The sequence below is a fragment of the Lemur catta genome, chromosome 18 (genome assembly GCF_020740605.2).
Source record: "Lemur catta isolate mLemCat1 chromosome 18, mLemCat1.pri, whole genome shotgun sequence".
In the NCBI taxonomy this organism is placed as follows: Eukaryota; Metazoa; Chordata; class Mammalia; order Primates; family Lemuridae; genus Lemur; species Lemur catta.
The window spans coordinates 8,547,967-8,569,873 of NC_059145.1; the positions used below are offsets into that span (position 1 = coordinate 8,547,967).

At 50.4% G+C, this 21,907-nt stretch overlaps 2 protein-coding genes across 3 annotated transcripts; both read right to left on the minus strand.

Moving 5' to 3' along the window:
- Positions 1-650: 650 nt before the first annotated feature.
- On the minus strand, positions 651-11,629 carry IL17RE (interleukin 17 receptor E). Of its 2 annotated transcripts, XM_045529757.1 has the most exons (16): positions 11,396-11,629; positions 11,038-11,053; positions 10,289-10,402; positions 8,850-8,947; positions 8,336-8,495; positions 8,101-8,240; positions 7,260-7,328; positions 6,287-6,353; positions 5,189-5,364; positions 5,059-5,106; positions 4,928-4,973; positions 4,637-4,791; positions 2,931-2,999; positions 2,364-2,415; positions 2,184-2,282; positions 651-1,792 (listed from the first exon to the last, which is right to left on the minus strand). In XM_045529757.1, exons 1-16 carry the CDS (start codon positions 11,525-11,527, stop codon positions 1,236-1,238), a joined length of 1,998 nt encoding a protein of 665 aa, XP_045385713.1. In that variant the 5' UTR covers positions 11,528-11,629; the 3' UTR covers positions 651-1,235. The 2 variants fall into 2 exon arrangements, with proteins under 2 accessions (XP_045385713.1, XP_045385714.1); XM_045529758.1 differs by lacking the exon at positions 11,038-11,053 and having other exon boundaries at positions 11,396-11,462.
- Positions 11,630-18,528: 6,899 nt separating this feature from the next.
- JAGN1 (jagunal homolog 1) lies at positions 18,529-21,304 on the minus strand. Its single transcript, XM_045529759.1, is given in 3 exon segments — positions 18,529-19,184; positions 19,186-19,486; positions 21,070-21,304. Coding segments are annotated over 3 exon segments (552 nt in total). The 5' UTR covers positions 21,159-21,304; the 3' UTR covers positions 18,529-19,022.
- Between the last annotated feature and the right edge of the window lie 603 nt (positions 21,305-21,907).

The following is a 21,907-nucleotide window of genomic DNA, read 5'->3' on the forward strand; positions in this document are numbered from 1 at the left end:
TCCTTCTTTGGCTCTCCTCCTCCTCCTCTGCTGACACCTGGCTGGGAGGGGCCCCTGAAAAAGGCGTCACGGCTGAGTAAGGAAGCTTTTACTCACCCCAGGAATCCCTGAGGAGAAAGGCTCCAACTTAGTGTGCCCAGGGCCCGGGCAATCCAGTGTCCAGTGGCATTCCCGCTTCCCATGGCCCTGGGATCCTGGGGCCCACTGGCCTTACTGAGTACCCCAGGTCCCCTCACACACTTCCCTGGGCCCCAGTGACCCTTTGTGGAATAGGAGCTCTACAGCCAGGGCCAAAGGGCACCAGAAAGTAGACTATTCAGCACTGCCTGACCTAGGCTAAAGTGTGGTATGGGGAGAAGAAACCCAGGACCCACAGCCAGGCAGACAGGGGTCCCATTTGTGCTGCTGCCATGGGCTGGTTGTGTGACGGTGGACACACCACCTAGCCTCTGTGTTTTCCTCTCTGCTCTTGGAAGACTCACAGTGAGGACCACGGAGATTGCCCACCCTCCCTTGCCATTGGTAGGCACTGCTGGTGGGGATGTGAGGGCTGCGATGCGGGTGTGGACAAGGAGGATCTGGGCCCAACAACCCCCAGGCAGGGTCCTGCTGACCCCAGCCACACCAGAGAAGCACACTGCATTTCTTAGTTTATCTACCATGTTTGCCTTTATTCATCTTTCTGGACCTTGGTCTCCTGTCCCACCTTTGTCCTGGCCACCCAGAGCCAAAGCCTCTTCTCTTGGGTCCAGCTTCCCTCCCTCCACTCTGGGCAGGGCACAGGTAAGGGAAAGGGAGCTTTCTGGTCCCCACGGGCTTTTTGCCCAACCCCCACCCCACGCACCTTCCTTCAGAGCTGCCATGGGGTCAGCTCCTGCCCCTCTAACCCTGCCCCCGTCTCTCCAGCCTGGACTGGAGCCTTCCAGACTGCTCTCTTGCAGTTTTGGAGAGAGGAAGCGGGAAGATCGCCCTCCCTCATCAAAACAGGGGTTAGAGGAATCCTCAGCGAAGAGTGACTCCCCAGGGATTCTAGAGGCAGGGTACGCAAGGGGAGGAAGCCGGACACGCGTCGGGGAGGGGCTGGGACTCCCGGGCTGGGCGGCCGGAATAAGGCTTTCTGGCCGCAATCCTCAGGTGGCACCCGGAGGACTCCGGGGTGGCAGGCTCATTTCGGGGTTCCAGCCAGTGCCCTACGCGTTGCGGCCGCAGACGTCCGGGACCGCGGTGGAGCTTGCTCAGCCTCGGTCGGCCAGTGTGGCGGCCTCGCGTTCGAGCCGGCGGCACAGCTCCAGCCGGCCCCGCAGGCCCTGCCGCGCCCCGAGGCGGCCCCAGCTGGTGGCTCTGGCGGAAGGCCGCGCGCCCAGGGCCCGCAGCAGGCGCGGCAGGTCGCGCAGCAGGCGGTAGCGCGGCAGGGCGCGCAGCGGCGGGGGGATGTCGCCCTGGGCGCAGAGGCGGCTGAAGTAAGCCAGGAGCAGCAGCGGGCGCGGGGCGGCGCGGAGCAGGGCGCGCAGGGGCGCGGCGCGGGGGTCGGGGCAGCGGGCCGGGCGGGGGCCGGCCCCGCTCCACAGCAGCAGCACCGTGCCCCGCTCCCGCGCCACGCGCGCCCGCGCCGCCCAGAGCCACGGCAGCGGGCCCAGGCGCGCCACACGCCTCCCTTCCCACAGGTCCACGATCACGTCGCGCCCGCCGCCCAGCGCGGCCCGCAGCAGCTCGGCCAGAGCTCCCACCAGGCGCCGCTGCGCCTCCGAGTCCGCGGCGTGCAGGAGCAGCACCGGCCGCGCTCGGCCCGGGCCTGGGCGGGAGCAACAGACGAACCGGGTCGGGGGCTAAGCGACAGCCCAGCCCTCTCCTCCCCGCCTCCAGGCTACACCATAGGGTGCCTCCCGTCCCCCCTTTTTTGCCCTGGGAGTTGGTACTCAAAGCAGCCCTAGCCCATAGGGTGCCTGTGGACTAATTCCGGAGCAAGGACGGCACCGCACCCGACTTGGTAAGCGCAGTACAGGCTGGATTTCCGCCCCACTAGCCTCTTGCCCAGAGTCTGGGTTCAGTGACAACGTGCACGGAGGGGCCCGAGGCTCACCACTTGGGTAGCAGTGGCAGGCCTGGGCAGAGGAGGGTGAGGAGGCCACTAGCCTAGGAGCTGCACAGGTCTGAATCCCCAGGTTACCCCCAGGTGGGCTTACCTGACAGTGGGCGCCGGAGGGTGAGAACCAGAACGACTGCCAGTAGGGTGGTGAGGGCCAGCAGTGCCAGGGTCAAGAGCCCCAGGTGTCTGTGAGAGACTGAGTCAAGCAGGGTGAGGCCAAGCCCAGCTCCTCTGTGCCCAGCCTCCCTCTGACCTTCCCCCCCAACCAAGAACTCACCATCAGGACACAAGCGGTGCTTCCAGGCAAACTGGACATCTGACCTCCACACCTGAGGGCACAAAGCGCCCCAGCCCTGTGAGCTGGGGCATCCCCTCCTTGCAGGAGGGGTTGAATGGGGCCACCAGGGGATGGGGGGAGTTCCCACTGGCTAGGTGGTTCCTCCAGTGCAGGGTTTGTGTCTGGTCCGGCTCTCGCCCTGGCACAGAACAGGTCAAGGGTGGCAAACTCAAGTGTGACAAGTGCCAAACTCAAAAAGTAAACTCATAAAGTTGGCCAGGGCTGCTGTGAGGCTCTGGAGAGCGCAGGCCTTGACTGGAACACTCAGACACCACTGAGCCCCGGGCCACTGCCACCGTGCCAGAATGCAGAAACACAGCACCGGGTTTGTGATTTTTCAAGAGAAGCCAGAAATCCAGCTTTATGTATATACATAAATGGTCTAATTCCAATTTCAAATATTGTACTGGCCAAACCAAACATTTTTGCAGATGGGATTTTTCACATGGGCCACCAGTGAAGTAGATGCCAGGGGTCTGTGTGTAGAATGAGGGTAGGATTCCTTACCATAACACAGCCCCCGGGCCTCAGGAAGGGAATGATGAGGTCTAGTATCACCGGGCTTGAGCCCTGGGTCTGCAGGAACAAAAAGCAGAATGACTCTCCCCATGGCTGGCGCCAGATCTAGCTCTGTCCAGCCTCTGACTCTTTGCCCATGCTGTTCCTCCCCACCTCCCCTCCTCCCCAGGCTTCTGGGCAAGTGCCACCTCTGGCCCCCACTGATCTTTCCCAGATCTCAACTCTTGCTGCAGTCAGGCACTCATCAGCAAACATACTCTGTGTGCCTGCTCTGTGCCAAGCCCAGAGGAAAGAAGGCGGGGACAGACCTTGTCTCTGTCCTCCAGCAGCTCACAAACCAGGGAGGCTAATTATCTGCTGCTTCCCTTCACTCTCCTACAGAACTGAAGAGGTACTTTGTCCATTGGAAAGAATGTAAGTGGTAGAGTTAGGAGACCTAGGTTCAGGCTTAACTGTTGCCTTTGCAGCCCCTGGCTGTGTGGTCTTTGTGTGGAGATACCTCTCCTCCCTGAGCCTCAGTTTCTTCCTTTATTTATGGGGGCAGGTAATAATCTTTATTTTACTGGTTATTGAGGGCATCAAATGGCCATGTGCATATGAACATTTTTTATAATAAACTGCAGTGTATATTCATTTATTAGTGGTAGCTATCATTAGACTGTGAACTCCTTAAGGGGAGAGACTGTGTTATATACTTTTCTTGTATCTCCCAGGGCCTAATACAAGGTAGGTACAGAGTAGACACTCAATAAATGCATGCTGAATTGGGCAGAATTGATTGCCATCTGTCTGCAGGCAGGATGGGGGTCCACCGTGTGTTCTGGGTGCCGGTTAGGGAGTTCACCACAGTCCCCATCCTTCAGGAACACCTTCCACTCCCTACCCCCAAACCTACACCTGCTTCAGAACCCATTCTCCAGCCAGCTTGTGATATTGTGGCTCTCAAATTATGGTTGGACTCAATGAAGGTGGTCTTTACTCAGCTCACACAAATAAATGAGTCAGTGGATTTGGTCTCAATTTTAGGTTATCCCAAGACTTTGTCTTAAATCTTAAGCGTTCGATTGCCTGTCTGCTTGGGAGCCCTCATAGAATGCAAAACAAATAAATCAGCTGCAAGTGAGCATTTAAGAAAGAACTGGAAAGAGCTAGTCATGCTTAGTCAGCTTGGTGCTGTGGTATTGTGGGTGTTTTTGATTGTGGTTTTTATATCAGATACACAGAAGAGAGTCTGCTAGTCAAACTGTTCCTAGTCCACATAATAGAGTTAAATCTGTCAGTAGTTTATAGTGTTGTGCAAAGAGCACTTCAGCTTCTAGGGGCTCTGCCTCCCGAGACAGAGAACTCCTGCACAGGTGCTTACGGACGCAGGAGAGTAGTGGTGAGAGGACAGCTGAGTGCAATGAAAGGCATTGATACAGAACGTGGCAGCAGTCTGGATAGGCCGGGGAACAGCTGGATGTGGGAGGGCCACTCCCTTGCCTCTGTTATTCCTGTAAATTCAGAAACTGAGAGGATTGGAAGCTGCCCCTTTAGGAACCCACTAGCTGACAGAGGAGCTTCTAGTTAATAGAAGTCAGGGATTTGTTTGCCTCCACCTGCACAGGGTGTGTCTCAACGAGGTGACAAGGGAATTGGGGGTTGTGCTCTGAGCAACAGGACATAGTGGGGGTGAAGCCCTGCCCAGAGCATACCTGGCTGACACTGTACACAGGGGGCACCAAGGTGTCCTGCCCCAAGCCTGGGTGGCTCCAGGCAGCACTGAAGGTGGCATGCATCCTCGAAGAGAAGTGGAGGATCAGCTGCTGGGCCTGGGTGTCCATGCTCACTTTCCAGGATGTGAGAGACCCTGTATGTGCAGGGTGATAGGAGCTGGGCTGCAGCTGACAGGAAGCTCAGGGCTGGGCTAGAGTTTGGCTTCGTCACAGTTGGGTAAGGGTGAAATGGGAGCAGAGGGTCCCAGCCGAGGTCACTTATTGGCTCACCAGTCTGGTGGGGGCATTCAACATGGCTGCTGTTTCCAAACGAGAACTGCAAAATATAGGAGTGGCAAGTCAGCATACTTCAGGCAACACCCACTATGCTCACCATCCCCTCCTCTCACCCATTGTTGTACCTTGAAGCAGAGCTGGGGGTGCAAGTCCACTTTCTCCAAAACATACCACTTAGGGAGAGAGGAAAGTTAGGGAGGAAAATCCCTGGGCCCTAGCCCTACCCACCCTAGCCCAGGCGGTGTCTGTCCTCACCCCCTCTGACTCTTGAGCCGTGGCATTAGGGAGGTCTTCGCAGAGGGTGTACCAGTCTTGTTTCTGGCAGAGGGAGGCCTCCAGCTTCAGTGGGCAGCGGAGTGTCAGGGCCATGACCATCTGATTGTGCTGGCTATAGTCAGTAAAGTGCACTGACTTCCAGAAGTCGGAGCCATCTGGGCAGGTGTCAGGGTGAGTGAGGCCTCAGCCCTGCCTCAGTGCCACCTTGCTGCCCACAGCCCCACGGCAGCAGGAGATGCCATTTGTGAAAGTGCCCAGCATGGTTCCTGGCCTGAGTAGGTACTAAATGAGCATCCCTTCTCCCCTTTTATTACCTTTCTATTCAACTGTCTCCTCTCCTTCCTGGGCCTCCATTCTGGCCAGCTTCTTGCTGCTCCCCCAAATTAGAAATCTGCTTAGGCTCCTCTCAGAACTAGAAATGACTTCTCCCATCTCTGCTTTCTAAATCCTGCTCATTTTTTGAGCCCAGCTCAGGTGCCACCTCCTCTAAGAGACCGTCCCTGCTCTCCACAGCTTTCATGGGCTTCTCCCTTCCCTGCGTTTGTGTCCTCCGGCCTGGCCCTCAATTACACCCCTGCCCTGTCAGTACTGCAGGCTGCTTTGTGCTATTCGCTTGTTGTGTCTGAGTGCCCTGTCTCTCTTTGAGGACAGCCATGTGCATACAGCTCTTGAGACATCACTGACCACTTTCACGTGTAATAGTTAGTTCAAGCCTCACAGACAACTTGAAAGGCAGGGCAGGTGTCATTATTTTACAGGTGAGGAAAGTGAGACTCTGAGAAGAATAATCAGCAGAGCTTAGATGTGAACCCAGGTCTTCTGGCCCATCTTAGTATACCACCCTGGGCCTCATGTTTGTGAACCTCTCACAGTGCTGCAATACTCTGTTTTATTGGCAGGCTGGTTGGTAGACAAGGCAGCCCTTTCCCCCACTGACTCCAGGAAAGTGCATGCCTTCTGCGCTTTCCTCCAACACAAGTGTGAAGTGTGTGTGTGTGTGTGTGTGTGCGCGTGAAAGAGAGAGAGAAGAGAGACAGAGAGAAGGGATGCGTGCACAAGGAGCATATGAACACTTACAGGCTTCAGGCCAGCTCTGGAAGGGACATTTTTTACGCCTCACGGTGTCTTCTTGCAGGTAGGAAGCCTGGGGGGTACAGGGGAGCAGGCAGAGAGGGTCAGAGGACTGGATTTTCCTATCTCACTCAGACCTGAGACTCATTCTGGCTTTACCTTATCGTGATGTGAGCTGCCTGAGCAGGCAGGGCACCGAGGAGGGGAGCAGTGTGGGGTGTGGGCAAGGGTGGGGAGGGTCTCCAGCTTGCAGGACAGAGATCAGTAAGTGAGGGGCTGACTCCTCGTCTTCCTGGACAGAACTAGCCCCAGAAGGAGGGAAACCGTGAGGTCTACATTCCTCAACTGTGGCCTTCCCTGGCCTCCACTCTCAGCCACTCCCATGCTGCCCACTTCCCTGAGTTGGCTCCTCACTCTGGACTGTCCAAATGCTCAACTCTTGTCCACCCTGGCGGTTGCTCACAGCTCCAGGTCTCTGCCTGCACCCTCCCTTTGGTCTCCAGCGTAACAGAGTCCCCTGCCTTTTGTGTCTAGTCCAAAGATCAAGTGCTTCAGACTTATAAAGAAAGGAGGAAGAAAAAAAAAGGAAAGGAGGAAGATGGCTACAGAGCCCCAGAGGGGACAAGACTTTTGGGGGCATTTGGAATGTTGCAGTGGCCATGCCCATGCCCCTGCCTTGACTCCTCAGAACACACAGTGATGGTGCCTGTCTGTTCTGGATCTGTGGGCTGAGGCCAGGTCTGGGCCAGAGAAAGCTGGGTTTGGATGGGGCTGAGGTTGGAATCACCCTAAGAAGGTTCTGTGTTCAGGGGGACACTTCCACCTCTGACCCAGCCCATCTGGCACCAGGCTTCCTAAGCATCTCAGTAACACCAGTCCCTTTAAAACCTGACTTACTGGAGATATGCTTGACCAACTGTGCTACCGGGGGCGCCTAGCAGCAGAGCCGTGGACAACCCACACCTTTTCCTCTGCTCACCTCTATGCACAGACAGGGTAGAAGGAATTCATAAGGCAGCTCTGCAGTGTGGCCCCCAGACACGACTTTCTGTTGATGGCAGTGAAGGGAGAAAAGAGATGCCTGAGAAAGAGCATAGGCACCATGGACAAGGGCAGGAGGGAGCTGGGACCTTGGCCAACACAGTCTAGATTTCCTTTCATGGGAGACTTACTTCTTCCACCAAGAAATTCCCTCCTACAGAGTCTCTGCTCTGTAGTCTGACCATTTGCTCTAGGTGCTCTAGGCGGAGTGAGGGGAAGGAGACAGGGAAAGGAATATACACTTATTGAGCTCCTACTATATGCCAAGCAGGGTACTAAAAGCATTAACTCAATCAATTTAATGCTAGCATCACAGTGATCTTGTGAGGTAACATCACAATTTTATAAATGAAGGGAGCTGAGGGCCTCAGGAGTACAGCAGCAGCCCCTGCAAATGGTACCAACTGTATACAGTTGCATCCATGACAACTGCAGGTGGAGATGGGAGAATGGGGGACATCTCATTCTTTGAAGGATAGGAACAAAGGGAGGGAGCTAGAAGGGTACCAAGACATCCATATTCATTTCTCTGCTTGTCATTCACAGTGGCTCCAGGTGTCTGCTTGCCCCTCCCATTCCTCTCTTCCCAGGTGACAAGGCCTCCTGGCTTTTCTGTCTAGTCCAAAGAAGTGTTAATGCCCACCATCTCAGCTTGTAAGGAGGTCTTGGACAATTACCTTTCCTCTCTCGGCCTCAGTCTCCCCATGTCTACAACAAGTGGGCCTCTTTGGCTCCAGCACTGAGTGATCTGGCTTTTTACAGGGGATGACAGTACATACCTGGGCATCAAAGGGACTGCTCAGGTCTTCACACTCCAGTGCCCACTGGTGACAAAGACGCATGCTGACCTCAGGGCCTGGAGGAATGGTCACCCGAATAGCCCGTACCTCAGGCAGCAAGTCAAAGGAGAACTCAGGCCCTGGGGAGAGGAGGGACTCGGTAGCCTTGTCTCATGGCCTTAGAACAGGTATCACTACTCAGTGGAACCCATCTCCTGTCCTACCCTATGCCTACCTCTATGCCTTTGTGTGTCCAGTCTGGGGAGAGTTTCCACTGCCTCTGGATCTGAAGGTTGGGTCCTTTTGGTGCGCAGCCCCTTGTGGGAGATGTCTGGGGAGGGGATGGAAATACGATGGCTCTTCTCAGATAGGCAGCAGCTACCCAGCAGCTTCCTCTGTAGGCAGAGAACAAGGCTGGCCTTAAGCCACGAATCAGGGAACCTGGTCTGTGGCCATACTACCCTGAACGTGCCAGATCTCATCTGATCTCAGAAGCTAAGCAGGGTCGGGCCTCATTAGTATTTGGATGGGAGGAAATCTGGCTTTTGTTTCTACCTCTGGAACCTGGAACAGACAAATAAGTTGTTCAACCTCTTTCAGCCTCAGTTTCCCTAACCGTGTAATGGACAGGATAGTCTACTTCATCTCCACACTTTCCATCTCACTCCATGACTGGAGAACAAAATGAGAGGCCAGAAAGAAAAGGTCTGTGGGCCATAGAGTAGGGCTGGAAGTGACAGGGAGAGAACCTGAGCAGACGCTGGCATCTTGTGTCTCCTGTAGAACTTGAACTTGGAAGGCTTTTTGGATTTCTGCACCAGGAGGTGGAAGCAGCCCCACTGAAGTCCTGCACAGAGGAAGACACACTTACTGTCCAGCCCTTCATTGCCGCTTCCCTACCTGGAGATGTGGCCCAATTTTGGATAGTAAGTCAATTTAAATAAAGGGGAGTGGCCGGGCGCAGTGGCTCACGCCTGTAATCCTAGCACTCTGGGAGGCCGAGGCGGGCAGATTGTTTGAGCTCAGGAGTTCAAGACCAGCCTGAGCAAGAGCGAGACCCTGTCTCTACTAAAAATAGAAAGAAATTAGCTAGACAACTAAAAAATATATATAGAAAAAAAATTAGCCGGGCATGGTGACACATGCCTGTAGTCCCAGCTACTGGGGAGGCTGAGGCAGGAGGATTGGCTGAGCCCAGGAGTCTGAGGTTGCTGTGAGCTAGGCTGACGCCACGGCACTCTAGCCCGGGCAACAGAGTGAGACTCTGTCTCAAAAAAAACAAAACAAAACAAAAAAACCCAAATTAAATAAAGGAGAGTAAGGATGACAAGCTTCTTTAGTCCTGAAAATTATGATGCAAACTTAAAAAGGATTAATCTCTTGAGTAGATTTTAAAAAGCTATATACACAAAGACATTCATTGTAGTATTATTTCTAACAGCAAAAAATTAGAAAAAACTCCCAATTCTTTTTTTTTTTTTTTTTTTTGAGACAGAGTCTCACTCTATTTCCTGGGCTACAGTGCCATGGCATCAGCCTAGCTCACAGCAACCTCAGACTCCTGGGCTCAGGCAATCCTTCTGCCTCAGCTTCCTGAGTAGCTGGGACTACAGGCATGTGCCACCATGCCTGGCTAATTTTTTTCTATATATTTTTAGTTGTCTGGCTAATTTCTTTCTATTTTTCAGTAGAGATGGGGGTCTCACTCTTGCTCAGGCTGGTCTCGAACTCCTGAGCTCAAACAATCTGCCCACCTCGGCCTCCCAGAGTGCTAGGATTACAGGCATGAGCCACCACACCCGGCCAAAACTGCCAATTCTTAAGCAGTGTATGGGCATTTAGTATGCACCAGGCACTGAGCTAGCCAATGAAAATACAGAGTTGAATAAGAAAGAAGATCCTACTTTACAAATAGAAGGTAATAACAAAAAGTTTATAGAACTCAAAACTTTTAATCCCAAGAATCTTGGCTGAAAAGATTAACATCTTCACAAATGACACAGTTGCACCCATGAATATCAGTCATGGTGTGCTATTTCAGGATGCCCTAAGTCCCTGCTGAGGTTGAAACAGGACAAATATCTGTTCTGGTATGACAGATCCAACTTCCCTCAGCCTAGGTGGCCGCCCCAAAATGTTCCTAATTCACATCTTCACTGAGAATGGCCCAAAGGGCTGTTTCTCATACCTGGGGCGTCTGGCAGCAGACGCAGGCACAGAGAGCAGGAGCAACGCCGAGCACACCGAGGCTTTGTGGAGGGGAGGGCCACCCGGGTACGGCAGGGAATATGGGCAGAACTTCCTACGAAAAACGGAAAGGAAAGCAAACAATAGGGTCTAAGGAGGGCCTTCCCCCTCAAACAAGTTGGATGTGAGGCTGAGCTCTGCCACTTACATCCTGGAAGTGTGACCTTGGGCGAGTTACAGGACCTCTCTAAGTGCCAGATTCTTCATTCATAAAGTGGGGCTGTTGTAAAAGCCAAGTGAGGTAATGTGTGGGGAAAGGTGGAGTACAGTGTACCATAAAATAGAGATAAAGGGTTTACTGTTGTATTACTGATAGCAGTGAGCGACCAGTTAAGGGAGGAACCAATGTTTACAGAGTGCCTGGAGATTTATCCATGTCTCTTATTTAATCCTCCCTAGAGGTCAGAAGCAACACTGTCTTCATTGTGCAATCATTTCTGCTATGCTACTATGCTCCTCCGAAACTGAGGGCCCACTGGAAGGGTTAAGTACCCTGTCTGAGGCCACGCAGAAGCCTGTGGCAGACCCGCAATGCAAATGCAGGCTTGTCCTAATTCCAAACTTGTACTTTTTCCTTGATACAGTGCTACTTCCCAGGTTGGGAACTACAAGTTAGAATGGAGAGCCTGCTGTGGTTCTGGAACAAAGGGAGGTGTGGGGGAGAGGAGTGGGGCAGGAAATGAGACTCACCAGTGAAACTGTCATCCTGAAGGCACAGGGCCCAGTAGGGAAAAGAAAGGAGAGAGTTATTATTAGTAGGGACCTCCATAAGGAGCATTCTCCCTGGGATTCTGCCTCAAATCGCTAATTCCGATTAGCTGTCCACAGCTAATAGCTTATCCACTCTGGCTCTGTTCTTCCCAGCTCCACTCTGCCCAGGCCCTCAGCGCACCAGGACCTTGGCTACCCCTCTGAGACTATTAGAGGACACACTGAGACTGCCACCAGAGCACAGGGATTGCGGAGGTAGCAGAGGTGAGCAGGGGAGTGGGGAGCTTTATGCCCATGTGAGTGAGGCAGGCGTCCCGACCTGGCAGCGGCACCTTACCATGTGAGAGGCCAGCAGACAGCAGGTTCTCCAGCAAGGCAGGTGGGGACAGCCAATCCCAGCAGGGGCAGAGAGGCCAATGAACAGCAGGAGGAGAGGCAGGAGCAGGGCTGTGAGTCTGGGGTGCCCCATGGGCTTCTGTGCAATCAGGGTGCCCAGAACATGGCTGCACAGCCTGAAGTGGGCGGCAGGTCTCACTGTACAGCAGCAGGGAACACAGTACCAGCGGGAGCCCTCGCCTGTGCCTGCCCCGGCCCCGCCCTGCCCTAAAGCTCCTCCTCGATCCTAACCAGCCAGCCAGGCCACATTCCTTCCCCTCCAAGTGGAGGGACTGAGGGAGGCTTGAGCCCCAAAAACCCTTCTGCCCCCTACCTGAAAGATAAGGGTTTCCTGCTATGGCAGAGAAGTAACAGGAAACGGGCCAGCACCAGGTTGGGGACTGCACCCATTGAATAACCCCTCCTACCCATGAAACACCCTGCAGATCTGAGCTGGCCATCAACATACTCTTGAACTTGAATCTTCCATGGACATGTGCTTCATCCCCTCACTTAGAGAATTAACAGAGCTCTACTCTGCACTGGGTCCTGGAGATAAAGAGGTGACTGAGGCACCATTTACAGTCAGGCCAAAAAAAAAAAAAAGGCACTAGAGGATGCACATGAACCTCACATGCCTCTATACATACCTGGCTCCCCACCTGGTTGACTATCATGACTATATCCAAGCTCTCTCTACCCGTTAGCCAGTTCCAGCTCTTCTGGGCAAAGGGCTCCATGCCAAAGGGGCCTCCAGCTTCAAGAACCCACTAATCAGTATAGCCCGCTCAGGAAGCCTCAGAGCTCATAGCTGAGCCCTGGAGCAGAGGGAGTGGGCTCCACGCACTGACCTGGTTTCCTGTGGTTTCCGGTGCTGGAGAAAGGCTGACAAGGCTCCATCTTTGTGGGAACCCTCGCCGTCATCCCACAGCTTCCTCCCCCTCATGGAGCATTTGAGCTGCTTCAGCCCTTACTTTGGTGACACACACAGTGGAAAGAAAGTTTGGGGCACACCTACCAGGTTGAGACATCTTGAGATTGTTATTGTCCCTCATGACTCTATCCAGACCACCTGTCAGTAGCCTGACCACAGCCTTCTTTTGCTCACTTCTATGCTTGAGTCTCCAGCTTCACTGTCTGGAGGCTGTATCCTACCCATTATCCTAAAAATATCCTCTAGCTTTTGAGTTCATTAAAAGATAAAAAAAAAAACCTCTTTCTTATTCTTTATGTTTCTCCAATCCCTAGCAGTGGATGTCATGAAATAGGTGTTCTGTAGTTGAATAACTAAATTATGGTACATTTCATCTAAGTAGTTTGTCTGTTTCACACTTCACAAAACATTTTCATATTTGATCCTCCTAACCACTTCGTGAGACAGGTAAGTGATAATTACTATTTTTCTTTCATAAAGAGAGAGATAAGAAAGCAGAAGGGAAAGTGATTTGGTCAAGGTCAAAGTCTGTAGCCCAGGGAGCTCCACTTCTGCTAGGCCCTCGCAACTGCAACTCAGCTCTCCTACCATCCTATTGTCTCCCCTCCCACTGCCTCTCAGAACCCAAAAGGATCTGCCTGACATGGTACGGTCTTTTGTGGAGCCCATCTCTGCAGCACATCAGTACAATCTGAAGGGAGGCAAGGGTGGTCTGGCCGTATTAAGAATAGGTTAGGGAGTCTTCCCCAAAATTCTTCCTATCTTGTAATGGTTCAGATCTGCAAAAATAGAGCTTTCTGATGCTAGGGGCATGAAATGAGAAACTTCGTTCCATTCTAGAACACTCCTCCTCCTTGATCTCTGTCCTCTGATCCGACTCTGACAGTGAAAATAGTTGCTTAATTACTCCTGACCCTGGTTAAGGTATGGTAGGAGAACTCACCAAGAAAACAATGGAGACAAGGCTGGGCATGGTGGCTTATGCCTGTGATCCTAACACTCTGGGAGGCCGAGGCGGGAGGATCGCTCGAGGTCAGGAGCTCGAGACCAGCCTGAGCAAGAGCAAGACCCCCGTCTCTACTAAAAATAGAAAGAAATTAGCTGGACAACTAAAAATATATGTAGAAAAAATTAGCTGGGCATGGTGGTGCATGCCTGTAGTCCCAGCTACTTGGGAGGCTGAGGCAGAAGGATTGCTTGACACCAGGAGTTTGAGGTTGCTGTGAGCTAGGCTGATGTCACGGCACTCTAGCCCAGACAGCAGAGTGAGACTCTGTCTCAAAAATAAATAAATAAATAAATAAATAAATGATAGAGACAAGAAAGGAGAAGGAAAGAAGGGAGGGGAAAAAAGGGAAGAAGAGAGAAAGGGAAAAAAAGAGCACACAGAAAAGGAAAAGGAATAAAGATGAGGATGAAAGAAGGAGAAAAATAGAAGTGTGCATTTTATTAATTGTCTTGCTGGTTTACTCATTTACTGTGGAGATGGTTCCAAAACCGATTTAATGCAATAAAAAAAAGGACAGGGGTGAATTCCAGCACACCCTGGGGAAGGGGGGGGTGGGGTCAATAGTTGCTGAAATCCTATTATCAGTGTCTGGACTGTGTGCTTTGCCCACTTCATCTCATTTTATTAGTACTACAACCCTGAGGTCAGTCTTATTACCCCATTTTTTACAGAGTGGGAAACACTCAAGAAAATTAGGTGACATGTCCAAACATACTCAGCTAAGAGGAGTCAGCCCCTCACTTGCTGATCTCTGTCCTGCGCACTGGAGACCCTCCCCACCCTTGCCCACACCCCACACCGCTCCCCTCCTCAGTGCCAGCTCAGGCAGCTCACATCACGGTAAGGTAAAGCCAGAATGAGTCTCAGGTCTGAGTGAGATAGGAAAATCCAGTCCTCTGACCCTCTCTGCCTGCTCCCCTGTACTCCCACCCCCCAGGCTTCCTACCTGCAAGAAGACATCATGAGGCGTAAAAAATGTCCCTTCCAGAGCTGGCCTGAAGCCTGTGAGTGCTGCTCATATATACTCTTGTGCACATATGCCCTCTCTCTCCCTCTCTCTCTCTCTCATTTACACACACACACACACACTCACACACACTCACACACAAACATATGCTTCACACCTGTGTTCGAGGAAACTGCCAGAAGGCGTGCAGGTACTTTCCTTGGAGTCAGTGGGGAAAAAGGGCTGCCTTGTCTACCAGTCAGCTTGCCAATAAATCAGAGAGTACCGAGTATTGCAGCACTGTGGAGGTTCAGAAATATGCAGCCCAGGAGTGGTATCCTAAGGGGATGGGCCAGAAGACCTGGGTTCACATCCCAGTTCTGCTAATTATTTATTCTTCTCAGAGCCTCACTTTTCTCATCTGAGATTTGCCACTATGTCTTCCTGGTTCTTTCTGCTAGAACACGCTGCTTGGGGAAAGCTGTGGGAAGTCAGAGGTTTCTGGACCCTGTAGTCCACAGAAGGTACTAAATTTAGCAGTGTGATATAGTTGGCAGGGTTAACAATGTGCAGAAAGAAATTGGAATGGTTGGAAAGAAAGTAGGCCTTACGATAGTGAGTTATCAGTGGTCAGACTTCTAGAACAGTGGGGATTGTTCAGCAAATGTCAACAAGGGAGGACTGGAATAGGAGGTGGCGAACTGGAGTAAAGGCAGCAATGGTGTATTGTAGGACTTTAGCACAGAGGCTCTGTCCTCTTGGAAGGTGGCTAAGGCCTGTCTCATCTGTGGTTTGTACCTAAATGAACTGACCAAATAAGAGACTTCATGCTCTAATAACCTTTACTTGGAGACCCAGCGAGAGCTCAGGAGTCCTCGCAGGCCTCTGTACATGCTCAGGTACCAAGTACACAGTAGGGGCCTCGGGCAGCCATTTTTCTTGTCATAGCTTTACTGGTGTGGACTTTGTCAGACCATGAAGCAGCAGCTCCAGAATCTTCCTGTAAGGCCAGTCTCTAAGGTCTGTTGGGTAACTGTGTCCACCATTAGGGCACCCTGGGAAGGAAGGTTTAACCAATTAGATCAATGTAACCCAAGAGTGGGCAACTGTCCCTTCCTTACTTTTTTCTTCCAGAAGGGATCAAACTCTAGCATTCTGGGGCAAGAAATTATTGCTAAGAGAAGAGGAAAGGACTCCCAGTCTGAAGGAGGAAGCCAACACAGCTCATCAAGGGATGGCATTTGGATATTTGTTAAACCCCTACTATATACTAGACTGTTCATAACGTTATTTATTTAAGCCTCACATCAACCCTGGGAGGTAGCTACCAGGATGCCCATGTGTCAGATCAAAAGCAAGGGCTCAAGTATCTCACCCAAGGCAGAAGTTAGTAAAATGCCTGGCTAGAATCCCAGCCTAGGTCAATCTAATATGGGAAGAGGTATTCCACCATACCACACTGCCTTTCTTATGGCCTAGGTGCTCTCTAACAGTCCCTTCAGCCCCTAAACTTTAGTCCTGTGAAGATCAGGAAGCAATAACCATTCTTCACATTTATATAGTGATACATAGTTCACAAAGCGCTTTCACAATTCTTTACCTTATTTGATCTTCAAAGCAATCTGTGAAACAAGTAGGGTTGATCTTAGTCCTATGATTAGCAGCTGCATTGGTACTTGAACCCCAGTCTTCTGATCCAAATACAGTGTTCCTTCCACTACATCAAGATCCAACAAGGGGGTCGTATTTGCTTTAGGGAATACTACAACCAGGAGGCAGGGAAAAATTATAGGAAAAGCCCAGAACAGCAGAATCCCAGCAACCCAACAAGCAGAAACTAACATAAACCAAATGGTTTTTGTTCTTTTAAAATTGTTGGAGTTTTTTTTTTTTTTTTTTGGAGAGAGTCTCACTCTGTTGCCCGGGCTAGAATGCCGTGGCATGAGCCTAGCTCAGAGCAACCTCAAACTCCTGGGCTCAAGCAATCCTTCTGCCTCAGCCTCCCAAGTAGCTGGGACTACAGGCATGCGCCACCATGCCTGGCTAATTTTTTCTATATATTTTTAGTTGTCCAGATAATTTCTATTTTTTTTAGTAGAGATGGGGTCTCACTCTTGCTCAGGCTGGTCTCGAACTCCTGAGCTCAAACAATCCACCCACCTCTGTCTCCCAGAGTGCTAGGATTACAGGCGTGAGCCACCGTGCCCGGCCTAAAATTGTTGACAGTAATTTTCACAATGGATCTTTGAAGGTATTCTAAGACCATAAAGTCTGTAAGGTACCCTAAGACCATTCCAATAACCAAAGAAATTTTAAACTTTTTTGGTTTTGTTTTTTTGAGACAGGGTCTCCCTCTCTGACCCTAGCTACAATGCATTGGCGTCATCATAGCTCACTGCAACCTCAAACTCCTGGCTTCAATGGATCCTCCTGCCTCAGCCTTCTGAGTAGCTGGGACTACAGGCACAGACCAACACACCCAGCCAATTTTTCTGTATTTTGTAGAGACCAGGTCTTGCTCTTGCTCAGGCTGGCCTTGAACTCCTGGCCTCAAGCAATCCTCCCTCGTTGGCCTCCCAAAGTGCTACAATTACAGGCATGAGCCACCACGCCCGGCCTTAAACTTTTTTAAAACTAATATTTGCATTTCAATTCTTTGAAAGTTAGCAGTCTGTGCCTGGTGCTCATGGTAACTCCATTACTTGTATATTTCTATCTGCCTCTCTCTGCTCTCCAAATTCTATCTCTACTTTAGTTCTATCATCTGTGAAATACATCCTGACTTTAGTTTACAGTAGGGAAAATTACTTCATTCAATAAATTTAGAATGCATGCTATGTGCTAGGTACTGAGCAAGCAGCGTGGAAAAAACATGCAAAGCAATAAAAGCAGTAAAATAAAAATTCAGAGAAAGAACTCTTGCTCCTTGAATTGCAGGAACTGGAAGGCTCTAGAATTACCATATGAACTGGGTCTTAAAGGATAAGTGATACAGGAATGTAAGAGTAGAAAAAGGAAATTTTTATGCAAAGGAAACTGGGAAACCATGGAGCCAATATGGGGATCCATGAGAGGCTGAGTTGACTAAGGCAGGGTGTGAGTGGAAGTACTGGGAGATAATGCCCCTTGGAAACCTCAGAAAGAGATTAGGGCACTTAGGTTGCTACAAAAGTAACAGCACATGGTAGGTACTTAATGATCATTGAATGGATGATGATCCAGAGCTGTGCTCTTGGTATACTCACTTCAACACAGGAATGCAGGAAGAGGAATGGGTATGAGGCAGAAAGGCAAAGTTAAGTTTGGGACATACTGATTTTTTTTAGAGACAGGATCTCGCTCTATCACCCAGGCTATAGTGCAGTGGTGGGATCATAGCTCATTGCACCCTCAAATTCCTGAGCACAAGCAGTCCTCCTGCCTCAACCTCCCAAAGTGCTGGGATTGCAGGCATGACCTGCCTCACCCAGACAGGACATACTGATTTTCAGATGATAATCAGAACATCTAGCAGAAGAGGTTTTGTAGTTAGAAGTACCGCCAGTACCTAACACTGTACTAAGTGTGAGTAAGTATATTACATAGGTTTATAGAACAAAAGAACAATTACAACTCTGGAGAGGGCAGAGCTCTGTGGTTACAGATCTGGGCATCATCCAAAGACAATAAACTCAAGTGCAAAGAGACACACATCTTTCATTCAATAAATACTGTGTCAGAATTTTAGGTGTAAAAGGAAGGACCTTTAGTTTAATCACCCCTTCCACTTCTATTTTTATCACTCCACACCATTAGATTTACATTCATTGGTTGTTTCACATGTATAGCATGTTTCGCCTAGATTGTAAACTCTATAACAGAAACACTTTAAAATTCTTTTGGATACCATTATATAGCAGTAGATACATAACTGACATTAACATTGACTGGTAAACATGAAAATCCAACTAAAAGAGCCCATAACCCAAGCTAAATAGATGAGAATGGACCATTTTATACATGGAGAGATTAAATGTCTGGCCCAAGGTAGTTCTTGCCAATCAGCTGCAGGGTGCAACTTTGGCTTAGGTTCCCCACGGCCGGTCCACTTCTTTATGGCCACTGCCAGCTTTCTCAGGTAGCTTCTACCTTTCTCCTAGTGTCTAAGACCACTCAAACAACAAACCTTTCACACTCCTTCAAGCCCCAAACACAAGGCACAAGGTAGACAGGGCAGTCTTAACTTTATTGAGGTTCTTTTGAATTAAAATGCTTTGCAAAAGAGACCACAGCCTGCAGGAGGAGCAGCTTTCCAAATGTTTGCTGACCCATGACCTATCAATTGAAATAGAATTTGATTTATTTGCTATTTCCTTCAGTCTCAATGGCTAAGGGCTGATGGATGGAAGTGGGGAGAATGACCAAGAGGAGGCAAGGATGAGGTTCAGTCTTAAAGAAAAATCCCAAAGGGCATCAATTTCAACCAACTGAAGTTTGTTTCACAGCTGTTGGTCATCCAGTTCTAACCGACCAGGAATATATTAAATATAGTTTTGCCACCTCAGCAGATGGCAATAGCAGAGGCTTTCCAGAACTCTGGCCTGGTCAGCATCACAGCTGCTAAAATCACCAGAAGAGATTTTAGAACAGCTCGTCTACCCCTGTCCCTTCGTTCAATGGGAGGCCCAGGCTTCACCCCACAGCAGTCCATCAGGCAGGCTTCATTTACGCTTCTTCTCCTGTGTGCTGGTGAACCAAGAGTCTAGGAGCTTCTTGCTGTAGTATAATTGCCAGGCATGCACTTGGACTGCCAGCACCAACACCAGGTACATGACGGAGACGGCAGAAAATCCAAAAAGGAAGCGGTAGGCCTTGCCATGGCGGGTAGAGCTGCTGCGCAGCAGGGAACATCTCCATGCTGCCATAAATGAGAGGAGCGATGGAAAAGAGCCCCATGCTGATCATGGAAAGCACCAGGTAGCTAATGTTGTTGCGGGGGAAAGAGAGAAGTCCCAAGAGAGAGGGCAAAATGCTCAGCAAATACGGGTACTCCCACTGATAGGGCATGGCCACCTGATCATGTGACAGGAGCCTCAGGTGTCCCACGCTCATCTTGGCAACCAGCAGCAGCCATATGACCAGATGTACGTAGATCAGCTTCTTGATTTCATACTTGAGGGTCACGCTGTGGGGCAGAGCAGAGGGAGAAGTACCTTTCATTCAAATTTTTCTGACCACCAACTATATGCACAGCAACTGTATTGCACACCGGGATACAAATTTGAATAAGACAGCCCAGAGGCTAGGCACAAGAACAGAGGAGGAAAAAATAATTAGAAAAGGAACTGAAACAGCTCTAGTAAATACATGTTCCAAGATATATGGGATCACAGGAAGGAGGAATCAATTCTGCTTGGGATGGAATGTCAGAGAAGGCTATCTAGAGGAGAGTGATATCTGAGCTAGGCTCTGAGGGATGAGTGAAGATGGACATTGCATGCAGAGCCAATAGCATGCAGGCAAACTGCAGGCAAAAAAAGCATAAGCATTTGTGTTCCAGGAAGCAAATGGTTGAGTGTGGCAAGAACACATTGTGGGGACAGGGGAGTAGCTGGATATGAAGTTACAAAGACTATGAAAGAGACAGTTTAAAGGCAGAAGAGTAACTCTGTGTTTAGAAAGATGACTTTGCACCATAGAAGTACAACCTAGAGGAAGAAAGGTACTGACAGTGAGGAAAGGAGCTCATGCTGCCCATACTTCTCCAGATAGATTTTTCATCTAAAGAAAGCACATATCTCTCTTACTCTTCTAATTCTCTCAGTTCCCAAATGTATCCTCCTCATACCCCCAAGGACACTGTTTCTGCTCTGGGCAGGCAAGAAAACACCTTCTTGAGTTGTGAGGCTCTCCTAAGTAGGCGCCTAAAGATGAGAATGAAGTGAGGGTCCATAGAGCTTGTCATTCTTCAAAACTATAGAGAGAAGGATGTGAAGAACATTCTGGGAGAGTTCAATGGATTTAAGGAAGTAAAATCTTTTTAAATTTTCATTTTAAAATATTTGTTATTAAAAACGTGGAAAAAGCAGAAGACAATAATCAGTCATCTCTAGACCTCAAGCTCAATGAAGGCAGGTAACAGTTTTGCTTTTTGTTTCCATCTTTTAATAAACTTTTTATTGAAAGTATAACATGCACTCAAAGCCCAGGTCTGCTTTTGCTCTTACAGCCTCAGTGTCTTACACAATGCACGATGGGTAGAAGCTCAAGAAGTACGTCGAATAATCGAATGTAGAAATATCCCTTACATGGGAGTGTTTATAAAATTCATTTTAGCCAGGGAAAGGCTGTCTTTTACCCTCCACATCCCCCCAAACGGCCCAAAATATAACAGCTACCAGGTATTATGGGATAGGCCTCAAGCTATCTTCTTCACCAAAACCTAAAAGGTAGATTATTTTCTCCCTCTGCAGATGAGGAAACTGAGGCTCAATTAGAAATCAGGTTTCCAAGCTGACAGAGCGGGGCCAGCACAGATGTGACTCCAGAGCCCACGCGGGGCTGGATCGCCTCAAGGCACCGAGTGAATAAAGGGGTGGCGCTCGCTAGGGCGACGGGGCTTCCCAGGGTGGGAGACGGGCCCGACGCCGTCACCGGAGGAGGGGACTTGCCAAGTGCGCGGGGCTGGCTGGGGAGCAAGACCCTGGGCTGGGCCGTCGTCTCTCCCGCCAGGGAGACGGCCTCCGTGCTCCTCGCCGCACTTCATACCTCATCTGGTAGTGCATGGCGACGCGCTCCCGGTGCTGAAAGTCGCTGCCGTCGGTGCCGGCCGCTCGCGGGCCTGCCCGAGATGCCATTGTAACCGCCCAGAACCCCGGATCCCCTCACGCGGACTCGCGACCGCCACAACAGCGCCAAGCCACCGGGGAACGCTATTCGCACCGCCCCAGCTCGGCCACCCCACAGCCGCGAGGCTCTCCGAAGAGGACTTCCGGCTTCTCTGTCTCGGGAGGACCGACTCTGTGGTCACTCCTCCGCGCGCATGCGCCCTGGTTCGCTCTCGGCCCCGCCCCGCCCCTGCCGAGGGGAGCGCGCAGGAAGTTAGTCGCAGCCTTGAGTGCTTTTTGTCTGTCTGCCTGAAAGCTTGTTGAACTCTCTCACCTTCGTAAGCTCTGATATGAGTCCAAGACACCAATGTCCCCACTTCACAGAAGGGGAAACTGCTCTTTGGAGTACACATCATTCACACAGTTTATCAACGTTCTCCCCTAGGTCATTTAATCATTGCAAAAAGAAGAGGGTAACATTTCAGTGAGCAAACCTGGTGCCTCCCCGTTAACCAAGTAGTCAAAGTTAACCTGACCGATAATGAGACAAACTGACACCCAACGCCTCCCGATACGCTGAGGACACAGCATCGCTTTTGTGGTATCTCTGCCAAAAATACTTAACCTGAATCTAACCATGAAGAAATGTCAGACAATCCCAAACTGAGGGACATTCTACAAGATAGCTGAACTGTACTCTTCAAAAATGTCAAGGCCATGAAAGAAAAAGAAATTATTTTCAAATAAAACGTTATGTTATCTGTAGAGACAGAGTAGAA